The 25,186-nt window shown below is 40.5% G+C and overlaps 1 protein-coding gene across 1 annotated transcript in view; it reads right to left on the reverse strand.

Moving 5' to 3' along the window:
* LOC142775061 (uncharacterized) overlaps positions 1-14,563 on the reverse strand; it is a 34,779-nt gene extending 20,216 nt beyond the window's left edge. Inside the window, exons 1-5 of the mRNA XM_075876380.1 lie at positions 14,297-14,563; positions 11,276-11,392; positions 6,347-6,555; positions 1,987-2,092; positions 1,808-1,905 (exon numbers count right to left, since the gene is read on the reverse strand). Coding sequence (XP_075732495.1) covers positions 1,834-1,905; positions 1,987-2,092; positions 6,347-6,555; positions 11,276-11,356 — 468 coding nt within the window. The 5' untranslated portion in view covers positions 11,357-11,392; positions 14,297-14,563 and the 3' untranslated portion in view covers positions 1,808-1,833. The remainder of the gene's footprint in view (positions 1-1,807; positions 1,906-1,986; positions 2,093-6,346; positions 6,556-11,275; positions 11,393-14,296) is intronic.
* Between the last annotated feature and the right edge of the window lie 10,623 nt (positions 14,564-25,186).

Genomic DNA, 25,186 nt, shown 5'->3' on the forward strand with positions numbered 1-25,186 from the left:
AGTGGAACAAACGCTCATAGATTTCATATTTGTTTCAATATTGGGCAAGGAAGACGGCGTTGACTGTAAGTTCTTTCTAAATTTAGAGTAGTTTACAAAACTTTGCACCTGGCGATCTACCGTCACTAAAGGAATGCTGCCTTCAAATACCAGGGGGCAGTGATCACTACTTGTAGCAGTATCAATAACAGTCCAAGACGATATTGTCACACTTGAGCTAGCAATTGTCAAGTCTAAGACGAACCTCGAATTACATCGAACGAATGTCGGAACTTTGGAGTTCCAACAAATAAAGTTATTCCGATTAGTCCAGTCCCACAACCGTTTTCCTGATGAATCAGTGCGGAATCCCCATGAAACGTGATGGGAATTGAAGTCTCCCGCAAATAGCATACTGTTTCTGCAAAAACTCGCAGTCACGTCAAGGGCTCTTTCATCTTGTATTCCAGCCGGAAAGTAGTTGTTGACTATAGATAGTGGCGCGCATCTGGGAAAGTGAATTTCCAGAACCAATACTTCATAATCGTGTGATATTTGTTGGTAAACTAAGTGTGCTTTATGGCAAATTTTGGATGAAATGAAAAACATTAATCCTCCACCACGTGAGTCTCGGTCCAGTCGAAAGCACTGATAGTCTTTTAGATAGAAGTTTTGATCAGCAGACAGCCAAGTTTCTTTTAAAATTATGACGTCTGGAGACTGTTGAGAAATTAAGTGTAATAAGTCTGTAGTTAAAGAGAGAATTGAATGGCAGTTCCACTGAAGTACTCTAAGGCACCCTATGATGATAAGCAAGCAGTAGCAACTGCTTGATCTAAGATACTATCTTTTAAGAAGTCCGCTTTAGTCCTAGGTTCCTTCACACTCTTTTTTGTTTTTGGATGAGAAGAATTATTAAGTTTGCTAGTGGGTGATCTGGTGCGTTTCAAAAGGCGAGCATCCATATCTACATCCCGATTAATTATTGATTCTGAATCAGATATACTTTCCTGCTCAGTTGTGTTAGGACTGGAAAGCATTGCCTCATTATCGATAGAGACATCTGACTGATGTTCGGCAGGTTTACTAATTGAGGCACTAGGAGGTTGGATACGCTTAGTTATTCGATCAGATGCACCCGACATCTGTGAATTCATAATACTATTGAGTGAGTCGGACAGATTGAGTAAAAATTTTTCTAATACTTTTTCTAGGGCCTTTTCTACCATAGCAGAAATGGACTGAGAAAGTGATGCATCCATAGAAAGAGGTGGACGAGCTGCTATACTGGCATAACCCTGACTGCTGCTTTGAATTTCTGCAATTGCTTCTTTACGAGAGCATCGTCTCCTTTCAATGATTTCAATCACCTGAAGTTCCTTCGATCTTGCAGGACAGTTAGGATTGTCTGCAGCGTGATTTGCCTTGCACAAACAGCATGTCTTATTGTCTGATTGACACACAGCAGTACTATGACCAGCCCCGTATATGGCTCCGCATATGCGGCATCGAGTCTCCGATCGACAACCTTTAGTACTGTGTCCAAAGCGCCAACATTTAGCACACTGCAGCGGACGGAGAGCCAAAGCTTCGACCTTATAGATAAGCGGCCATGCCTTGATCTCCGAAGGGCGATCTGTTTCAGCGATTGTGGCAATTACAGTTTCAGTGGGAACTTTCTGTTGGTTTTCTGTTTGTTTCAGCGGTAAACAGAAATAACACCTGCTGGGGAAAAGATGTCTAAGACTTCTGCTGGGCTTAGACTTGCGTCTACCCCCCGAACCAATCCTTTGCAGCAAGCTAGAAGAGGTGGGATAAAAGAGCTCACCGGATGTGATGCAAAAGTAGTGCACTTCAGAAGGTCTTGGATGCAGGCCTTGTCTGGTGAGCAGCATAGTATCCCCCCGCGTCCAAACTGACGAACCTCTGTTATCAATAGAAAGTGGGGAGTGATCGCACGAAGTTCCGTTTGGATTGTCTTGGGGTTTTTCATGCGGATGAACCTACCGGTGGCCGGCACCAAAGCGACGGGAATGCTACGGGTTCCATTGCGGAGAAACCACTCCAGAGGAAGATCTTGAGGGGGAACAGAGGCTGACCAGAGGGCAGGCCTCTGGTCCGGAGAAGAAACAGACATGAAATAAGAAGAAGTTACACTTATCAATGCACTAAAACAGTTGCGGAACAAGAGGTAGATATAATGAAATAAAATAAAATAAAAGTAACCGCCGGCTACTTGACCGCAACATTGAGGATGGAACAAGGAACGCAGCCGCAGGCACGAACGAAGTCGTTGCGACGTAAAGCAATCACAATGCAGCTCGCATGACTTCTTCGTTTTCTTCGTTACAAAGGCTCCAAACTGTATGAATTAAATCGCAATACAGCTCACATGAAACCTCCGCTTTGCTCATAACAGAGACTCAACTGCGAGCGTGTGTTACATAACCGAAATGCAGCTTACATGGCATCATCACTTTTCTCCTGAAGAAGGCCCAAGCCTGAGCATGCATGAAGCAATCGCAATGGAGCCAGGGGTGGATTCAGCCCCTCTATATAGGGGGGGGGGCTTAGTGCCACACCGGAGAGAGGGGCGTGGTCATTACTTTTTTTTAATTGAACGAAAATTCCATTATAGCATAAATAAAATAAGTGTGTGCTCAAAGATATTTCATTCATTTGTCCTAATTGGCAATAGCAGGTGGTCATCAAGCACTGAACAGAGGGGGATGGGGTACAGACAGGCTTTGAGGGGTGGTCGCTCCGACCCCTACCCTTCTGAACCCGCCACTGAATGGAGCTCACATGGCAACCCCGGCTCCATTTCCGATGGAGGCAGAAATGCTGTAGGCACGTGTGCTCAGATTCGGCTGCACGTTAAAGAACCCCAAGTGGTCGAAGTTCCAGAGCCCTCCACTACGACATCTCTCATAATCATATAGTGGTTTTGGGACGTGAAACCCCACATATCAATCAAGAATAACAGAAATAAACTGCCTATAGAAACGTTGGGTACATGTGCTATATGTAAGTACTTACACCTTACTACATACAGCATGCTCATTCCATTTTAAATACCGATATTGAAAATAACTGCTCTATTAGGAATGTGAAAGGTAAGGTAGAACTGAACGACTCTATAAAAAGTGATCCTATTATGACATCACGTTTTCTTATAACAAAACTGAATAAGACTCTGAAATATCATTATGCAAGAAAAAATCTTCAAAAGAACAATCAAGCTTGAAGTCATAATTATTATTATGGCTACTATGACTATAACTAAGGAATTGACCTCAACATGGCAAATGTTAGTTTTTAAGGCCTATGTTCACTAGACAATGAACTATACCACAAAAAGCACGGCGTTCATGCAAAGCACCACACAAAAAAAGAAAGCAGTCCTTTTTGTTATTACCTACAATGCCTTTAAAATGGTGTTTTTACCTCTGCTTTCCGCTTTTTATCTATTAAACTGGTGTGAAAGAGGTTAGCTGAAAATGCACTGTGCCTCCAAAACCTGTTGGTTGAATCTGAATTTTCAAAAAATGGTGAAGCTTGCACTAAATTAGGCTCCACAAGCCTTGGAACAGCGAGACTACATGACTCCTAGGACTACTTTGGTTACTTGTGTATTGTTTCTGGGCCTAAGCATAAAGACAAGGCCTAACTGAATTGCTGCTAACAAACAAATGCTTTCGAAATTGCCCGAGCGTCAAAGGATGCTCAGCCCATTTGTTGTTTTTCGCACTGCGCTATTCTACACCAAACATACAAACCATACTGCCTGGCGAACATCACAGATGTATAGTTTAAAAATTGATGGTAATTTACTCTTCTGAGAATAGTTATTTGCAGAAATGTTTTGAAGAGAAAAAAGTAGTGGTCACGTGGGTACTTTCAGAATTTTGCAGAATGTCGTGCGGGTGTTATTTGTGAGAAAAATTTCAAAGTACCGCTTTTTCTTACCATATCAAATTTGATCTACATATTAAGTAAAGGTGCTTCTTAAAGTATTTGAAGCCGAGTAACATTAGTGCAATTTTTCCGCTACATAGGCTTTGAAGAATTCAGCCAAACTGTTTATCGTTTGCATTTTTTGTATGGCTATACTGCATTTTGTATGAATATTCAAGCCACAAATACTCACTGCACAGAAGTTATATTTCACGAAAAAAATAATGTTAGGTCCAGATTACAAATATCACTATATATTTGTTTTTGTCCACATTGAGATGCAATTTGAGCTGTGTGTTTGTCTAATTGAAAATTACTTTTATGTGTAAGTTGAAAGCAAATAAACAGTTCTTGTTACATGGCAAGTGTTATCATTTCAATTTTCGTTTAAATGAGGAAAATGATTTTTGAAGTCTCCTATTGAGGGCCATGGGGAACTTCGAAACGAAAGCTGTCGTATATCAAATGCAGAGAACAGCCATCATAAGAAAACTTCAAAAATTCATTTCTACTTTAAGACAAAGTGTAATCATATAACTTGCCATTTAGAGAACTGCTTCCTTGTTTTTGATGTGGCGAAAAAATTACACTAACATTACTAAGCTTCATGCACTACACACAATCACCTTTACTTAATACCAAGACCGAATTTGGTGTAGAAGAGGCAGTATTTTTGAAACACTTTTTACTTTTTACAAACAACACCCAGACGACATCCTGGGAAGTCCAGAAGGCACCAACGTGGCTTGATATTTTGTTCTCTGCGATATATTTTAGCATTTTGCTGTTTTCAGAAAAATAAAGCAAACGAGCACAATATTTTTTTTTTCAAAACACATTTAGGACGGTTGGCAAAATGGCTGGGATGTTTGATGCGTAATTGCCTCACTGCCAGCATTTATTCTTCCGAAGCTCAAGCTATCACCTCTCTGTTACTGCCTCCCTCACATAGAATGCCTGCATAGGAAAGAAAAAGAAAGGCAGGTCCGACAAAGTTCACAAGGCAAGATATTTTCATGTTGGATAAATTCATTACCATAAACAGCAGCAAATAACATTCATTTTGAGTAGTCCAAGACACAAGCTATATACCAGTATACTAAGAGCAAAGTGCAAACTTTTCATTTGATCATGTGTGGTGATCATGTGTGGTGAGCCTGTAATTGAACTGAATGAAGTACAATGCACTGTTCAATCCAACACCACATAGGCATGTTTGCTATAGCAAGGCCATGTGTAATTGCTTCATGCACTAGATGGGACAATACAAATGTAAAAAAGTGAAAAAAAAGAAGGGGAGAAAAGAAGAAAAGGGGGATGCAAATTAGGAGCAGTGTAGCAAACTACTTTTACTTTGCATCCCCCTTTTCTTTCTTCTTTTCTCTTTTCTTTCTTTTACCTTTTTTTTGCTTCCCTTACTCCCAACCTCCGACAGGTAAACACTTTGTATCATCGCAATATAACTTGAAAGGAAGCGAGGGCTGCACACTTCTGCGTTATAGGGTTTTTTTTTCAGACAAACATTACCAACAGGCACACACACCTACACCAAAAGACGATGTCATTACTAACCCCATTTAAACTAACACGCCAAGGATGACAAGGTGACTTCTAAAAAACAGGTCCTCCTATCGCAACATCGGCCAGCCTGTCTGAGGCACTTCTACTGTTCACCCTGATTACCCCACTAGGTGCTTCCATCTGACGACTCGCATCTTCATTTTGGATAACACTAAGACGAGCTTACATTGATGAATACGCACGAAAGTTTAGTGATGTATCATGCATCAGATTAAGCAACTGTGTTAAAAAAATTATTGCGAGGTTGCTTCCAGCCTTTTTATATAACAATACGGTGCTTGAAGTAGCCTGAAGCTGCGTAACATCTTCTATGCACATGAATCAGACTGACAACGTAATGCACAACATGCTTAAAAATATTGCGAGAAACATGATAACGACAAAATGACTAGCCACCCAAATGTTTAGCTGCGCTTGTTTAAAATGTCTATGCTCACTCAAACGAGGTGCTTATGATTACAAGCCCAAAAAACCTACAAGTAAGGCCTTGAAGCCTTCTGTAAGTAGACGTGTAGCATTTTTTCTGTGGAGGGCTTTATACCCATAACTGAGGAACAAAACTCCTGCACAATGAAAAATGTTGGCAGCTATCAGTTATAGAAAAAACCAATGCAGCTAATCGTCCCTAACACATCTGTACATTTACAGAGGTAACGAAGCTTCTGTCATTTGTGGCAGTAACTCCAACAGGACCAGTGCGAAAATTGGCACTATTTGGCTAGACAAATGTCCAAACATGCCTGGCCGACTCCCTCTAGCCATCCCGACTGAATCTGACATGATTTCTTGACTGCTGGCTGGAGAAAACCAAAACCACTGAAGCACTCACAATACACAGCGTGATGTTCCTCTGGAGTGGTCAACTTCTTCTTCTGCGATGAAAGAGCAGCACAGTGCACTAATAAGGCACTTCTTGCAATGGTTTTCAATGCCACACAGTGATTTTGCTGTTCCTGTCGAAGAGAGCTTGGGGAGCTTAAAGAGTGCTTGCTCTCTTTGGGGACTGCGGCCACACCTCGTTTTCTGCTCAAGGTCAACCTGCACCAAGTTGTAGACGAGGCTTTAGGAGTTATATATATAGATATACAAAACTTTGCAGAACACACATTTCCTCGTAGAATACTGAGGAATTTCCTATAAAACTTGAGGCCTCGCATAAGCAAACATTTACAATCGATCCAAAGATGCACTTGACTCTGAAGGAGCGTTTGTTATGTAGTGTATATAAAGAAAGGTCCTTCAGCACAACCACAACTACAGTTGCACATGGAAACAACATTAGCTGGACGCTGTGGGCCGCTTTCATGGCATAGCTTAGCTGACACTGATCGTGCAACGATAAGAAAACTATGCAAAGATAGCCTGGTCGATTTGAGGCAGTACTGACGGGTAGGGCACGAATCTAGCGTTCTACGCATGAGCAATGCACAAAATTCAACATCAGTACCAACCCATTCAGCTAAAAAGTTTGAATAGGATTTCTTCATTAAAGAGACTGACAAGTCGCAGAATGTGTGATTGCAGGTGAAAATCAAAATCCGTGAATTGAACTGCATTCTTTTTGCAACTTGAGTGGCATTTCCTTTTAAAATTGCACTTAAAACGCCTAAAAATCAGTATGTCATGCAGCCTGTATGTTTACTGCAAGTAGGTTGATGCTTTAACATGCAAAAAGATTAGTGGTCAAGGTTACAGCATATATTTATATTACCTGTGCCAACATTATCTGTGCTGCCTACGCAGAGGAGTCAACCCTCAAAAAGCAGCACTGCCATCGTGGCAAATAGTGAGAAATGTGTGCATTTCACACGCATGTGAAATGCCTGCTTTCGCTGCAAACTGCAATGCACAAACATATAAAGCTGTTATGCTGACCTTTCACTGTTAGCAGCCTGTGTTGTGTGAATCTTCATAGCAGTCAAAGACCCAGAAATTCTTAAAATGTTTCCAGCACTTTCTTTGTTACCATTAATTGTACTCATGAAAGCCATGTCAAACAAAAAGGAACAAGCCCCAAAAATTTTCTTCTTTCACTGCATGATTATATGCTCAGACCAGTAAGCTTTCTATTGCAGAAAGAAACAGTCACTATAAAAATTGATATTCGGTCTAATTAACTGCTTTATGCTTCAAGCCATGTTATCATGTTAAACAGGTGTCCTGCTTTACACCATCTGGGCTGCATGAACTATTGAACCGGGCACCATATAGGTTGAAAGATGCACACAGAGTTTGAGACAAACCTAGTTTCCCGTGGAGTATCCTTATGCAATATAACAACACATCTCAATCTAGTTAGTTGATCAGAAGGAGGTGAAAACAGCTCACACTTGAAAAAGCACGGGCAGAAGGAATGACGCCTGCACCCTGTTCTCTCTGTACATTCTTGTTGAGGGTGCAGTTTTCAACTTATCCTTATGCAATTTCGCATTTATTACATTGCTCGCTGCATATTCTTTGTGGCATTAAAGTGTGTGTTACCGTCTTGTGTAGCCCATGTAATTTATAAAAATAGAATTCAAGATAGCTCGATTCAAAAATAACAAAGTGCATACTGCACCATGTCCTGTACGCTTTCTTTACACAAGTGGCAGAATGATTTATTCTTCAAAACATATCTTACTTGTAATTACTACAAGAGCTAACTCGTACACTGGCAAATTTTGTTTGCCTCTTTAGATTATAAGGTACATTTTCAGCAAACACCAAAAAATCTGCAAGAAGAATTGAAGTGTTGTAATTGTGAAGAAAGAAAGTAGAAGAAAAAAAGATAACCTGCCCTGGACAGGGACCAAGCCTGCGACCTTCGAATAACGTGTACTATGCTCTATCAACTTAGCTACCATGGCGGCTATCCCCCTTCCACTTTGTACGCTATATATGTGCATTGAATCATGGAAGAGTCAGTCAGCGCTGCATTCTGGCGGCACGCAGCACGCGCTATTATTACATGAGCTAACAGCAGACCAATTATCCCTCATATAACACCTCTAGGCACCAAGCCTGTCATAACAAGTTCCTCACTACGAATGAAGGGAAAAGGGCTCGTTTTTCTTTGTTAGAAACGATATTATTGAGAACTGACAGTGCTGCCAGAAAAAGTACTAGGGATATTAATGGAAGTATTTGTAATGTAATTGACAAGAAAGTAACGTGGAAGAAAATGTAACTAGTCGTGCGGAATAACCAAATCTGGAAACCTTTGAATAATGCATCTGATGCCCTACTACGAACTATGACAGTTATCTACCCGTCTATTTATGGGGTGCATATGTGCATTAAGCACAGGGGCGTTAGTCAGGCTGCCAGCTTGTAATAACATCACATGCTATGTGATGCCAATAGAAAAGAAAAAGTGTCCCAAACTAGCCATGATGGCAACAAGCGGGGCTGACTGTTTCTTCGAGGATTAGGTACACATATATACCTTGCCAAGCGGAAGGGGTAATAGCTGCTGTGGTACGTAAACAGTTGGTAGAGCACCGCACGCTTTATTCGTAGGTGGCAGGTTCTGTCCCTCACCATGGCAAGTTATCTTCCACTTTTATTTCTTGACAATTACATTACGACTACTTCCAATATCCCTATACTTCTTTGGCAGCATTATGCATCTGTCAGTTCTCAGAAAATGTGCTAGTCATAGGAGGTGGCAATGGTTCACCCTCCCGCCTAAATGCACGTACACGAACACACGCACAACTAATCAAAAAAACAAGTCACACACCGGTAAGATTACTGAGATTCACTGTTTCAGATTCATGAGTAAGGGAAAGAACTATGAATTTCAGGGTTCGTTGTCTTTGCTGAGCACATTATAATGAGAACTAACAGACAATGATGCCAAACAAACTGTAGGTGATGTTATCAAAAATAACTTTACCAAAATTGTGAAAACAAAAGTGAATGAAAATGTACCTTGCCGACAAGTTACTAATGGGTTCACAAATTTGACAATTGAATTGACATTACAATTTATAACAGCCCCATTAGTATTCCTGGGTAATGTTGTCGGGTAATTCTCATTATTAGACTGGTGAGTAGGCCGACAAAGTAAGAATATGGCATTGATACTTCTTTTGAACACCAAATAGTTTGAGGACCTTAAAAGAGCGGAAGCTGCTTTAAGTAGACCAGAATATTTAGTTGGAGCAAAAAAAAGTACATACATTTATACCCGGCTTTCTAACACACTTTGAGACATGAAAGTGTATGCTGCCAGTAATGTTATGTACCATTATTTTTGTCACACTATGCACTGTAGCAGGTGTAGTTAGAGTGGTGATATTGAAGTGGTGATATTGAAGTGGTGATATTGAATCAAGCACGCCACCAACTGCGTTCACATCTATGGTCGCGTATTTTAAAAGTAAACCTGCTGTATAGTAAAAAATTTGAGAGCATTTAAGATTTTATCAAAATCAAGCTATACCGACTGGGTAAGCAAACCATTTGCATAAAATCAAAAAGCATTAAGTGATTCATGTATTATAACTATGTGAACAATTTCAGCAACACAGGGCAAAGTGACAACAGTTATATTAAAATCCCTCTCATCATAACATGAATGAAAAGCACCACACCGGAATATCTTATAGTGCATGTAATATCGAGACTACTCGACTGTCTATTGACCTTTTCGAACAAGGATATCTTCTTCACGTTCAAGGGGCAACCACTTAGCCTTTTCCCGAGCTTTTCTGTGAATATTTCCTGAATTTAAGATATCATTAGGATTGAATTATAGTGAACAGATTTTGCTTACACATTGAAACCTAGTTCTGTATGTAAATGCAATAAAGGGTGCCAAACCACCTCCAATTATTTTTAACATTTAAAGCAAATGTCTGCAACGACTTCAGAATAGTGTCCTGATCAACAATAATAACTGCAGCAGCACAACTATCTATGGGTGCCTAAAAATAGCTAGAAATAATACCTTTCCCTCTTTGTGCCTTTTGGAAGTGTTCAGCCCCTCAGTGCTCACTTTACAACAAATTTGTTTTAATAAATGTTTGTGTGCCCACTGCTCTTGCTCCTTGCACAGTGAAGTAAGCACATGGCAAGGAGTGACAAGAAAGAAGCATAGCGAAAAAACGCCAAATAAGCGAGGACCCCTTTTGTATCATCCAATGTGTGTACCATTACTAATGCGATAACATATAGAAAAATTATCACGGCTATGCATTCATTGTAGAGCCATACACAGCTCCAACACCACAACTAAATTTCAACCTTGTGTTGGTTTAGGATTCCTTTATAGTGGCAAGCTAAAGATATCTGCATTTGTTTGACTCATATTAAGATGCGGTGAAATTTGATATGGTAATCTCATTTAGAATGCACGCCATATGGCCACAAGTAACTCTGGTTGCAAAGCAATATGGCACAGCCTAAACAGACGTCACCGACCACTCCAATCTGAACTTGCCTTCGCTACTTTCCCATTATCATCACAGCAACAAAATGAGAAATTGATTCTGCTATAGATATGTGCAAGCTTATGCTAAGGTTCAAGTGTGAAGTGTGTTTTGTCATTATTGATATAAGTTATTTGTTGAAGAACACTTGCTGTCAAACACAAATATATTGTTGTCGAAGCATCAAGACTCAAATATAAAACAACAAGAAGTGTCTCTTTAAAAATTACTGGCCACAAGGTGCAAGATAAATATTTGATATACTTGGGGTGTAAGGCATGCACAAGAGGTGCTGCTATATTATATTTTTCTCTGTGTTGAAACCTGCTTGCTTTACTCACTTTACACTTCTGTAGAGATGCCGTGAAAACACCAAGCATCTGATGCAGCATGGTTGAACACATGTCCAGGGATTCCACCATTCATATTGGCTAAGCAGCCCTACAGCCTCCACAGTCCTGCAACCATTTATAAGACAAATATAGTTCTACCCAAAGTTCTTGGTTTACATACACACATGCAAGTCGCATAACCACTCTACACTCTAGAGGAAGTTTGCAAGATAATGTGCTGGGTTGCAAAACGAATGCCAATATCAAGTAAGTATCCCGGCCTGCCGCTTCTTTCTTTCCGTTCTTAAAAATTATTCAATCAATGGTTAACAAATGTTCTCCCAATATGAAGTGTTACTGGCAGTCCGGTGAAGAATGGCAATATATTTCAAACACAATCCAATTCATGGCAAGTAAGCATGCAATAGCGTTTTGTCAGCTGTTCAAGAAAACAGCATGAAGTTTAGCTAAAACCCATGTTTTTTATAAACACTATTCAATTTGATATTTAAAGTTGTGAGCGATATGTGAAAGAACACCGATTCATGTTTAATCAATGATAACTTATAATGTACTGATATGAATGCAACTAACTGAATAATAAATGATAATTTTTGCTTGAGCATTTAGAGTTATGAACACTATCGCACTTGCCAGCTGCATCTTGTCCAAAACAGCGGCAAGCTAGGCTAGTTTCTTTAGGTGAGCAGTAATGAACAGTGCAAAGTAACAACGAGAAACACCAGTAACAACAGTATGAGGCAAGCACAGACTGCCAACTGTATAATTTATTGAACAAAAGTTGACCTGAATATCAGCCAGACAACTCGTGTAAATGAAGGTCCAGTTGGAAATGATTAAGTTACGAAATCAACAATGCCTGCTTTCTCTAACAAGACCCTCATTCACATAAAGTATGCAGCGATTTGCTCCTACCGAGGTCCGTCACAGCATGATGTCAAATGGCACACGTACAAGGTGTGGCTGGAAAAACACTACCACTAGTGGTTCAGCCCGGTACAGTCGGTGTTTGGGGCAAGTTTTAATTTTTCAAAGCTTACACTTCACGTTACAATGTCGACATTAGCTGTAGTATTTGTCAGCAAACATCTAACTGTGCGTAAACTCTGTGGTGAACTATTTGCTCCGCTGTCTGTTTATCTTGAAGAAGTGAACACACGTGGTCGCCGGTGCGAGGAACAGCGGCATAGTCTTCAAAATTGTGCACTGTAATTGCGCCATGCAGTGTGCATTCAAAGGTATTGAGAATATTGGTTAAACTGAGAATATTGTGTGTGGTGTGTGCAGTGTGAGTAACAATGTGTCTTGTTTGCGAGGCGTTAGCACTCGTGGCAGCGACCGGTTGTTGAAAAAATTTGATTCGACATTTTAGTCAAGGTAAATATGCACTAGACGCGATTATCTGCGAGTGGGTACGTCGCGGTGTTTGCGCTGTGTGCAGAAAAAAAATTGCATGGTCACCGGCCTGGAAGATACCATTCGCTGAAGCTGCATGTATGCATTGCCGCGACGAGTACGCAAGCCCAATAAAGGTATAACTCGTTTTATTGAAGGCCTCATATGTCTTCATATAATAAGCAGAGATTCTTGTTTCGCATATACACAGTACCTTTACCGCTTGATATTCATGAAGTGACAATGCACATTACAAGTTTGTGTGTTAGGTCAGCAATGTGAATATGCAATGTGAATATGCAAATAAGTTGTAGGTGTCAGAAGCAGCGATGTAACTGCACAAACGAATACGTATATATTAGGCTACAGGTTTGGAATCGCATACATATCAGTGGGTTATCAAGAACATCACCAACAACTTCCTTTCCAACCAGTCCTTGCACCGAGAAAGAGAATGGCTGGCACAGTGCTCGAAGTGACGTCACACGGTTTGCAAACATAGAGAGGTTTCTTACTTAGGCACCATTTTGCACAATACATTTTTAGATGGCAGACTCTACTCGTCCCACATTGATCATACTGATGTCGTTTGTTCTTTGTGCTGTCAATTACTAGGCATTTAGTCACCATGATCTTTAAAAGCTAATTTCAGTGTTCTCTCTCTTATTGCTGACAACTTTTTCGTTGCATATATTGGGCAAAAAAGCAACACAGAAAGGCTGTCACAATAAATACACCAACATGGGTATTCTCCTGCATACAAAAGTTGGCACTGGTCCTGTCATCACCCGTCTTCCTTCTCTCTTTGCCTTGTTTGTGCTAAAACAGCCAAACACCTGATGAGTTGGATGAGAAATATTAACGCATCAAAACTATAAGTGCTTGCATCAGCAACTACACTAGAGCATGATAACCGCACCCCTGCCACACAGCAGCGAAACGTATTTTGAACTTGCTGGCAATGTATTATTTTATAAAAAGCAACTCTGGCAGATTACAAAATCTCACATTGTGCAAGCAAGTTTTCTTCAAATTCAGGCGTACAATGTTGGTGCGGGCCGGTACATTATTAGTTACAAGCAAAGGCGTCTTGCAGGTACACATACAGATTGCACGAACACCCCTCTCTCTCTACACTAGGCACACACATTATATCTTTTACAAGCATACGCCACTGTTTAGGGGCATAATAACGCTCTACTGTGAACGTATGCTTAACAACCCACTTAGGTGGTTGGCTAGGTGAATTGAACCAAGTTACGAATTGTATCGCCCGCGAACATGAAGAAAATGCTGCTTTGAATCAAATGGCACCACAGGCTTCGTTTTATCAACAACGTAGCAGGCGCCGTATGCATCCTCCTCACAACATTGCACTTATGAAAAAAACGATCACCATACACATGCATGTTGCCGCAGTTGTCGTAAATTAGCTCCAGTAAGGCCGCGCCGATGCGCCATGGCTCTGTTGGAGTTAGCGTTGTCAAAGTGAATCGGCAACCGCACTCGTAAAGGCGCGTAAGGCTGCCGTTTCACGACTCCTAGTTCGAGTGCGGCAACACACACTTGCACTGAGTGGCATATTTAGTCTACATGATAAAGTGTCCCCCTTACCTTTAGTTTCTTTCACACTGTCCTGAGGGAAGCGACCACAGGCGTCAGCCGTCACCTCGGAGTCCTTCAAGCGCCCGCACAATCCACCAATTCCTTGGGCGACTCGCACTTGATCCGCACTCGAACAACCGCGCGAATAGGGCGCAATCTTTGCACATCACACGAACGAGGAACGATTCTTCCTTGAGTAAGTTCAACACATTTCGGGATCTCGTGTGTAGCAGCGAGAACACATGAGAGACGCACCGAAACAGCATGCACACGGAAACAAAGAAGACAAACAACATGTGGCTTTAGCTGTGAATAGATTTGACTTGGATATCTGTGTGTGACTTGTATATCTGTGCAAATGAAAAAAAAAATCTGTCGCTGCTATAAACTGAAAAAAATGTATGTTACCTGGCAAAATAACTTTAAAAGTGATAACTGGTTATTCAAAAAACAAGTTACAAATTATGAATATTTTTGCAGGTCTTTGTTTTGTTTTTTGTTCTAGCAGACGACAGCCTCCTACTGCTTTTACGACAGGCGTAGTGCGGTTTTACGTTCGGTGCGTGTCGCCGACGCAAAGCTCTACAGTAGTCATAACAGAGTTATCAATTCTCCATTAATCATAGGATGACTACAAAGCAGTAACATTTTGACATAGTGCAGTACGCGATGTTTCAAGGCATGACATTTCTTTGCTCTGAAGCAAATCGAAGGAAGCCGGCCGGCGCAATAAGCTGATGACGCCGCTACGCGAGGCATGGTCGTGCGCAATAGCGTCGCGCCCCGCGCTCGATTTGTCATCAAGCGAGGGAGCTACTGAGTGGAATACAGCTAGATGCAGGGATTAACAGCGTATCACTCTAATTTCCTGTGGTCGCCGACACAATCACAAGAGAGCCCCAGGAAACAACCTTCAACTGCTCAAGCTTGTGTGTGGGTTTAAAAATACTTGTTTTCATCCGCGACGGGGCGGCAATCTATAGTTGAAAGACATGCGAAAAGCATGTGACGTATATACAATCACAAAACATATGCACACAACAATAGATACGATCGCATATCGTACATAAATATGCCAACACATAGCGTGTAAACAGCAAATTTATATATATCGCCTAAACAAGCACACACTGTCCAGCACGAATACTTTAGCAGGGTAACGCACTCAGTTCACGTACGCGAACAAAATGGAGTGGCGCAGTTTCAAATCCGACCAAGTCTCAATTTTATTAGTTTTTTTTAATGTTTTTGATGTACTGCTATCTTTTCTAATGCGTTACGCTCTGAAACAAAATAAAAGCGGTATTGCGTTCAAGTACGTATGTCGGACTGTGTTTTTGCGCAACAGTTATTAGTATTTTCATTTTCAATGTTACAACTTTTTTTCCATATTATAACAAAATTAAGGACTAAGGGGAACATTGGGTCTGCTTGATTGTGAAGGGACTCGAGAAGTGAGAAAACTCAAAGCAAAAAATTTATTCGAGAAAAACTGAGCATGTCACAGTCGAACCAGCTTCTTCAAGGGTAGGCCCTAGGTATGCGCGGGACTTGCTATGACTCATCTAAAGCTGTGGCAGTTGATGGAAGGCAATATCACCGAGAAGCAGTTCCAAAATATATTTTGGTTGATGTTTTTTGATTCCTCCAAAATAAGAGCTGCACAATTGTGATCGAGCCAAACCAAGAATAGCGGGCATGAAGTCATGAGACAGAAAATGAATGATGTTGATCGTTTGAAAAATTCCCCTTAATAAAAGGAAGAGTTATGGTGTGCTAAGTAGCTTAGCTCGCAGTAGGAATTTTAGATATACCTATCGATAGTTTAAAATGGACAATGTTGCACACACAGACATTGGTTAAATTTCTTTGCAGCACAGTTGAAGCGTCCATGTAGAACTGAAGCGTCAAAAGAAGCTCATGCGTCCTCACTTCATTGCGCTTTACATTGCTTGTATGCGTCCTTGCAGCCGTAATATATTTTAAAGCATTTGTTTCACCTATAATCTTCCCATTCATTAAAGCTGGCCCATAAGTTGTGTCTTATGTAGCACTACAATTGAAGCGTAATCTGCATGGTGGCCTGAAACAATGCTTTTGAAAATCTCGAAACGACCCAGCTCTATACACGACCACCCGAGCATCAATGATAAGCACCATTATGTGTCCGTACGTATCAGTTGTGCTCTCATATTTAATTATTTTTCTGACCACTCCCTCTACCCCTACCTACGCTGTAGGGCAGCAATTTAAATCATCAACCTGGTTGAGCTACCTGCCTTTTTTCTGTCTTCTTTCTCTCTTTTTTCTCTGTTCTACTTCATTTTCCTGTGTACTTCACAGAGGCATTATTCTTGTGGATGAAGATTCACTGCCTATCGTAAAGTAAAGCAAAGAGGCAATTTTGCTTCATGCATCTGTATTTTAAATTTGCTCTCTTGATAACTTGCATGAAACCTCATAGCCAAGTAGCTCGACATGTGTTTGGTTGCACCACAAGATACGAGGTCTCAATCAATCTGTTACTTTGCGTTCTAGAAAACCTGAATAGACCCAAGACGTTCATTTTGCTGTTTAGTTTTTTGTCACGCCACGCACGCCGTGTTGCTTGTGGGTATTTTATCGGCTGTGTGTATACTGGTTCAGCGTGTCGTCTTGGCTCATGGTCACCATTTATTCTGTGATATAAAATTTCTATGCGTATTTATCTAGCGAATTAGCATTTTTTTATTTATTTATTTATTGATACTGCGATCTTTTAGAAGATCATAGCAGGGGTGGTACAAAACATAAACATAAACATCAGTGGAAACAGGCAAACAAACAATCAAAAACAAATGTAATACAAACTTATGTAACTGATAGCTGCAGTGATTCTTCGAGACAAGAGAATCAACAAAAAGCAAGGTACAAACATAGATAACAATCATTTCTGCAGTGACTCTTCAAATGCAGACAATGTATTTAGGGTAACAACATCGTTATGTAGACTGTTCCAATCCACGATAGTCCTCGGAAAAAAAGAATATTTGAAACAATTTGTTCGTTGCATCAATGAAGAGATAGTAAGATTGTGTCTCTGTCTTGTTTCGTAACCCAATGAAAAGTGAATGATATGTGATGTGTCAACTGCATAGTGACCTTTTATTAACTGGAAAAGAAATTTTAAGCGCAATATTCGATTTTTGTCCGGAATGTTTAGAAATTTGCTTTCCAAGAGAAGTTTTGTAATTGAAGTAGGACCGTACGAGTTATGAATGAACCTAACAACCTTTTTTTGCACCCTTTCAAGTTTTTGAATATCAGTCTGAGTGAACGGGTCCCATATGACCACAGCATACTCCAGTATAGGGAGGATAATGGCATTGTAAGCGAGGAGACGAATACTTGGTGTGGTTGATCTTAAAGAACGCCTTAGGAAAAAAGTTTACGGAGAGATTTAGCTACTACAAAATCTATGTGCTTGGACCAGGGTAGATTTTTTGTAATCCAGAGACCAAGGTACTTGTATTGAGTTACTTCTGACAGAATTGTATTGTTGGTAGAATACTGGAACAAAAGAGGTTCTTTTTTAAGGGTAATTCTCATAAAAACTGTTTTAGCAAAATTAACAGGCATCTGCCATTTGTCACACCGCGAAATTACTTTTAGAAAGTTCCGATTTAGTTTAATTTGATCGTCAACTGAGGTGATCTTTTCATATAAGACGCAGTCGTCGGCGTACAACCTAATGTGAACAGAAAGGTCAGTGACGATATCATTTATATATAACAGAAAAAACACCATGTTTTAAGAGGAATAACTCAAGGAATAAACGTTCCAAGTGAGCGCTCGTCCTGTCGACGTTTGTTTTTCGTTTATGTGCTTGTCATTTTGGCACGGGACTAGTTATTTCTGTATATCCTCAGTTTTTATCACTCTACATTTTCCTTTTTCAATTTTTGCGCCCATTTATGTCTGAATTGTCGACATAGACATCTCGTACAATCACAATGACAATACTTTTTCTGAACGCGGTGTAGCAGCACCACGGATCGAATGGTATTTGTATCTGAGACTTCCATTTGAATCTAGTGACATGAACATCTCCGGTCTTATTAGTCTGCTCGCACTCCTTATTTTCCCATATTTCCGTAAGAAAATTTCCGTATGCTCCATAAAACTTCCTTAAGGAAGTCTCCGTATACTCCAAAGAGCTTTCCATATTCCACATCTTTCCATATTTTCCGTAAGTAACCTTCCGTATATACCACGTGACTTCTGTATCGTTCCATATCTTCCATAAGAAATATCTGTATGTTCCATATAATTTCCGTATCCTTCCATAATTTCCTTAAAATGTCTTCCGTTGACGCCATACAACTTCCGTATGTTTCCATAAAAATCCGTATCTTTTCCGTATAGCTCATAAAGAAATCATACGGAGTCCATATGTTTTCTGTAAGATTTCATACGGAATTTTTCAGTAGGGTGGCCTGCTGACAAGACCATCACTAGCAGCAAGTCAGGCTGACGGGAGGCTGATGAGGAGGCGCAATTGTGAAAACAATACATGCACAAACAGAAAAAAAAGAAACTAACAAAGACTTCAATGGGGCTTCAACTACCGACCTCGCAAGTTTTTGATGGGCATCTCTAACCAACTATGCCACAGCTGCCGATCGATTCGGAATGGCTGACAACCGGTTCGGTATTGTTGTCACGCTAGACCTAACTAACATTTTTGTTTATTTTTACGTTTTGACGTAACTTTAACAGCTTCCATCGTTACGTCTAGACGTATCGCTAGATACTCCGACTATTAAAACTAAGCGCCTAAATGGAAAAGTGCATGACGTCACTTCTGTGCAGCGCAGCAGCCGTTTCTTTGTGGGGATAGATCATGCGCCGTGCGTTGCAGCAGTCTCTGCCTTTTTTTGTCACGCCAGGCACGCCGTGTCGCTTGTGATTATTGTGTCGGCTGTGTGTATTCTGGTTAAGCGGGTCGTCTTGGTTCAAGGTGGCCATTTATTTTGCTATAAAAAATTTCTACGTGTATTTGTTTAGCAAATTACTTTTCGCATGTTTTTTTTCAAAGGAATAACTCAAAGAATAAACCATTGCAAGTGAGCGTCCGTCCTGTCAACATGTTTTTTTAATATAAACATTCGACAGAAGTCTGTCTGGTTGGGTACGAAACTGGGAAATAATTTAGACTGGGAGAGGTTTAGTTGATGTGGTCGTCATTTTGGTGTGGGACTAACTATTTCTGAATAACTTCACTTTTCATACTCTACATTTTCCTTCTTCAATTTTTGCAGCCATTTCTTTCTGAATTGTCGACAATGTTATCATGTACAGTCACAATGGCATTACTTTTTCCAGCCGCGGTGTAGCGCCCCCACGGATCGAATGGTATTCGTAGCTCGAACTGCCACCGGAATCTAGTGACATTAACATAGTCCAGACCTATTAGCCGGCTTGCGCTACTTATTTTTCTATAGTACCGTAAGGAAGTTTCCGTATGCTTCGTATAACTTCCTTAAGGAAGTTTTTATATACTCCATAAAGCCTTCCATATTTCCACATCTTTCTATATATGCCGTGAGTAATTTTCGATATGTACGACATGACTTCCGTATCCTTCCGTATTTTTCATAAGGATTTTTCCGTATGTCCTCCATATCTTTCCGTATCCTTCCATAATTTTCTTTAACGGTTTTTTGTATATGGCATACAACTTCCTTATGCTTTCATAAAAAAACTTACCTTGTCCGTACAGCTCATAAAAAATTGTACGGAGTCCATATTTTTTCTGTTTGATTTTGTACGGAATGTTTGAGTAGGAAGTGTTCAATCGAGGCAGCTGAGCGACGTTGCACGGTTTCGTTAACTCCGGAAAACTTGCCAAGATTTTTCGAATCGCGCGAAAAGTATGAGCATGTGGATGGCCATGGCAGTAATGTTGGACATGACTCCAGAGATGGAGAGAAGAGTTTGACCACCTAAGATGAGGTGCCACCGTACGCTTACATCCAAATTGATGTTCAGGGAAAGTCACAGCCAATGATGCCAATGCGTGGGCATTGGAGCAGCACTATCGGCATGGCTCGTAACCCTTGCTTTTTTCCTGTGCAGGCTGCCATCGTATTCCTTCTGGCACTGTCAACGGGCACCCTCACCGACTTGGGATGTGTTTATGCGCATCTACCTGACGCAAACTGTGCCTGAATCGATCCCGACGAATATTTTCCTGCTTTGGTATCTTCAGAAAAAATCATCTTCTAGTCAACAGACGTATCGACCACTGCACTAACCACCAAGGCATACTTAAGCATCTTCCCTGCAAACTTCACTTTCAGTGGGCATTGAAGCAGCACTATCGGCATGGCTCGCAATCCCTGCTTTTATCGTGCGCAGGTGTGTACTGTATTTTTGTTATATGCTAGAAAAAGCGACAACCGTTTCTTAGTGTTGTTGCCGTGCCCACAGGTGATTTGTGAAATTATTTATGATTGTCTTAATACGTCACTGGCCTTGTTACTGCCATGTTCCGGGGACGCTGAGATGATCCCTGAACCTAGTACTCGAGCGGATTCCCTTTTTGATATTGACACCTTACCAGATGACTCTTCAGAGCAAACAAAGACAACCATTTCCTTCATTGAGGACATGCACACCCGCTCACTCCAGTCCTCGAAAACATTTGGCGATATTGAAGCTATCAAGAATAACCAAAAACCGTGGAAACTGAATTTGGAGCACTAAGCAAAAGATTAGACTATGTGGAAGAAAAATGTAAAAATTTTCAAGCAGTTGATGCAGACGTCGCTAGTATGAAAAACACAATTCAGGCCCTAGAAAAAGGAAACGATACATTGCGGTCTCATGCGAACGATCTTGAAGATAGTATACCGCGTAACAAACTAAAAACAAGGTTATATCTGCCCTAAAAGACGTACTTCCATCTTTTCCATTGGATTATATTGAGCGTGATCATAGCTTAGGCGTTTATTACCGGGAACATGCCGACCAATATCAGTAAAAGTTTCAAGTTTGAAGTTGAAAAAAAGTGTTGGATGATTGATTGATATGTGGGGTTTAACGTCCCAAAACCACTATATGATTATGAGAAACTCTGTAGTGAACGACTCGGGAAATTTCGACCACCTGGGGTTCCTTACCGTGCCCCCAAATCTGAGCACACGGGACTACAGAATTTACACCTCCATCAGAAATGCAGACGCCGCAGCCGGGATACAATCCCACGACCTGTGGGTCAGCAGCCGAATACCTTAGCCACATTAGCACCGCGGCGGGGCCAAAGAAATTGTTCTTTCACGACGAAATCACCTCACGTCAGATGGCATTTTTCTTAGCGGAGATTATTCCCCTGCAACCCGCGTACTCGCAGAAATCTTATCAAGTTTGGAAAAGATCAGCCTCGTATACTAGCTTTAAAACTGAGACATGATAAACTGACCGTTGATAACTAATGCTACATCTTTCTTGCTGTTAATAGGCCTGTGATAGAAAAACAGTCGGTGGGTAAGCGAAAATGAACAACCGTTTCTGAAGGGGCTTCGACTTATGGAAGCGACAGGGGTTGTGGACGGCTTACACAACTATATATATCAGTCCTCTTTACTAACGTAAGAAGTGTGTTGAATAAATATTTTTCCTTGTCTTCCACCATTGACACTTGTTCGCCACATATGATCACTTTAACCGAAACATAGCTTTCAAAATATATCAATGATTCTGAAATTTTCGACAACACCCATTGTTTTATGGCTTATAGGGAAGATAGGGCTGTGCATCGTGGTGGCGACGTTTTACTTTCTATCTCTAAAAACATCCCTTCTTCGCATATTTCTGTTGCTGATGATTCCAAAATTGTCTCAGAATCAATACTTATTAACCACCAGAAGTCTGCTGAAGACATGTGCTACCAATCTCCTTCTTCCTCACAAACATTTATGCCCCGCAACCGTGATATAGTGTTTAAGGTACTCGGCTGCTGACCAGCAGCAGGTCGCGGGATCAAATCCCGGCTGGGGCGGCTGCATTTCCGATGGTGATAAAAATGTTGTAGGCCCGTGTACTCAGATTTGGGCGCACGTTAAAGAACCCCAGGTGGTCGAAATTTCCGCAGCCCTCTACTACGTCGTTTTTCATAATCATAGGGTGGTTTTGGGACGTTAAACCTAACAAATCAGTCAATCACCCACATTCATTTACGAATTAAATGATGCAATAAACAAAATCAAGACACAATTCCCATCATCTCTTCTGTATTTGCTAGGTGGATTCAACCTTCCTAACATTAAACGGGCCACTCAACCTCCTTCATTACAGTCGTTCTCATCTCAGGTGAAAGCCTTTTCAGATTTATATTCTACTTTTTTGCTTTCACAAGTTGTAATGCAGGCTACAAGAAACACGGCTAGTGTATCAAATACTCTTGACGAAATACTTACTACTGAGCCCAAGCTGACGTCTCACCTTAAACTTCTTCCCCCTATAAGTGATCATGGTGCTTTACATTTTATCATCAGTTTAAGTCTGCACAAAAATATTCGAAAAATAAGACCATACTCGACTACGAAAAAGCCAATTTCTAGGCTATCAATAGCGAGTTGTGCGCGTTTCTTGACCCGTTCCTTACTATTTTTGATGATCGTACTGTTCAAGCTAACTGGGACATGTTTATTAATGAAGCTAATGAACTATTGCACAAATATATTTTTAGCCGTACCATTACTTCTATCCTACAAGCTCCCTGGTATAACACTCATATTAGGTGACTTTCTAATCGTAAAAAGCGCTTATACCGTACATTTAGATTGTCCCAAAGTGTTTGTCGCGTATCTGCATACAAAACTGCTTCCAATGAGTATAATCAAGCTTTAAAACAAGCAAAACACTTTTTCCTTACCTTCACTCTGCCATCTAATCTGCAAACAAATATTAAGAAATTGTTGAAGGTCATTAGGCCTTCTTCTGAAACTAAATTTCATTATATGGCACTAACGGACAGCCCATCGCTTAGGATGGTGCAGCAACTTGTCTCAATGAAACACTTGTTCAAAACTTTTCACTTGCTTTCTCTAAACAACTCCCTAATTTCGTAACTTTGATTACCATGCAATGTTTCCAGTAATAATTATAGCACATGGCGTTTCTAAACTTATTGATACACTTCACTGCAATTCTTCGCCGGGCTTCGACTGAATGAACACTAAGTTATTAAAGCACTTCTGAATATAGTTCTAATACACTAACAAAAATTTTTCAATATTCACTCGACACAGGTGCTTTGCCTTATCCGTGAAAGGTTGGGAAGGTGATTCCACTCCATAAATCACGTAACAAAAACTAAGCAACCAACCATTGCCCCATTTATCTTACCAACACCTGCTTCGAACTTCTAGAACACATCGTACTCAAAAGCATCGTTAATTTTCTTGAAGATATCACTTTTTTCCTTCACGACACGGTTTTAGGAAATCATATTCTGGCGAGACACAACTCGTATCTTTCACTGATCTTTTGCATCAAATTCTGGATTGTTCATTATGCGCTGACTGCATTTTACCAGATTAATTAGAAACATTCGGTAAATTCTTTCAAAAGCTTCTTATTTACAAATTACAAAACTTGAACATTGACCGTAATCAAATAATATAGAATAAATGTTTTCTTTTTAATTGCTCACAATACGTTACCGCGAACGGCTACAATTCAACCTTGTCCCTTGTTGCCTCAGAAGTGCCCACGGGTTGGTTCTGGAACCTTTGTTGTTTTTAAAAAGGAACTGACACCAAATTTTGCAGTCAAGATTGTCTATGGGGTCGATTCCCCAAAATTCCCCGATTCCCCATCTGCAAAATACCAACAGCGAATATAGCTGGGAAGGTATTTTGAAAGAATTTTGAAGTTTGCGTGAGCCTTCGACTCTATCGTGCCATTGACTACCTCGAAGGTGAACCTTAGAGGACCCTCTACTTCCCTCACCTCCCCACGCTGTAGTGAAGAAAACAAGTTATGATGACATCATAGCTGCCATTTTTCTTTTGCCACGTTTGTTCCCGCAGTCTATATTTCTTGGCGGCTGGTTGCGAGGGCATGGCCATGGCGCACGCTTCGAAAGTCCCGTTTCCTATTCGAAAGTAATTTTTGATGCAGATCGAGCGGAAGTGCGTCATGGTTCTGTGTGCTGACGTGGGCAAAAGCTGCACACGCCAGGTGGCGAAAGTTGCACCAAGTTTTTAGTACTCTCTCAAACCGAAACTGAAATCGGTCAATAATGATGGGCCTGTTGTTATTTCTCATTCGCTTGCTGTAGAAAACAATGTGTCATGTCATGACTAACAGGCCCCCAGAAGCACATCTCATCAGAAAAACGCGAGGCCAATGTTTTTGAGTCAGTACCCGTTTAGTATATAATAATGATATAATAAACTTCTAACATTCGCGTATTCGCTGATGATTGCGTTTTTTACAAAAATTACTTCGGACAAACATTTTAGTTGCCTACACTTCGATAGAAATAAAATATGTAACTCGTATATTACATGGCTCATGGAAATAATTACTAACAAGTGTAAAGTTATGCATGTATCTAGGTCATCTAACTCTTCACAAGTATAATACTCAAATAACCTTCCTTGAAGCAAGTAAGCTCATATAAATACTAAATAACTCATATCGCATCCAACCTTTCTTAGGCAACACACATTAACTACGTCATCACCCACACAAACTACACCTTTGGCTTCCTTAGATGAAACTTTTTCATACTCAAGTCTCTCTAAAACTATTACTCTTTGAAACTCTCATCCGCCCGAGATTATATTTTGCTGCAGCTGTTTGGGACCCTCATAACACTAACCTAATTAACACTTATAACTGGTCTAC

This window comes from Rhipicephalus microplus, chromosome X (genome assembly GCF_043290135.1).
Source record: "Rhipicephalus microplus isolate Deutch F79 chromosome X, USDA_Rmic, whole genome shotgun sequence".
Classification (NCBI taxonomy): domain Eukaryota; kingdom Metazoa; phylum Arthropoda; class Arachnida; order Ixodida; family Ixodidae; genus Rhipicephalus; species Rhipicephalus microplus.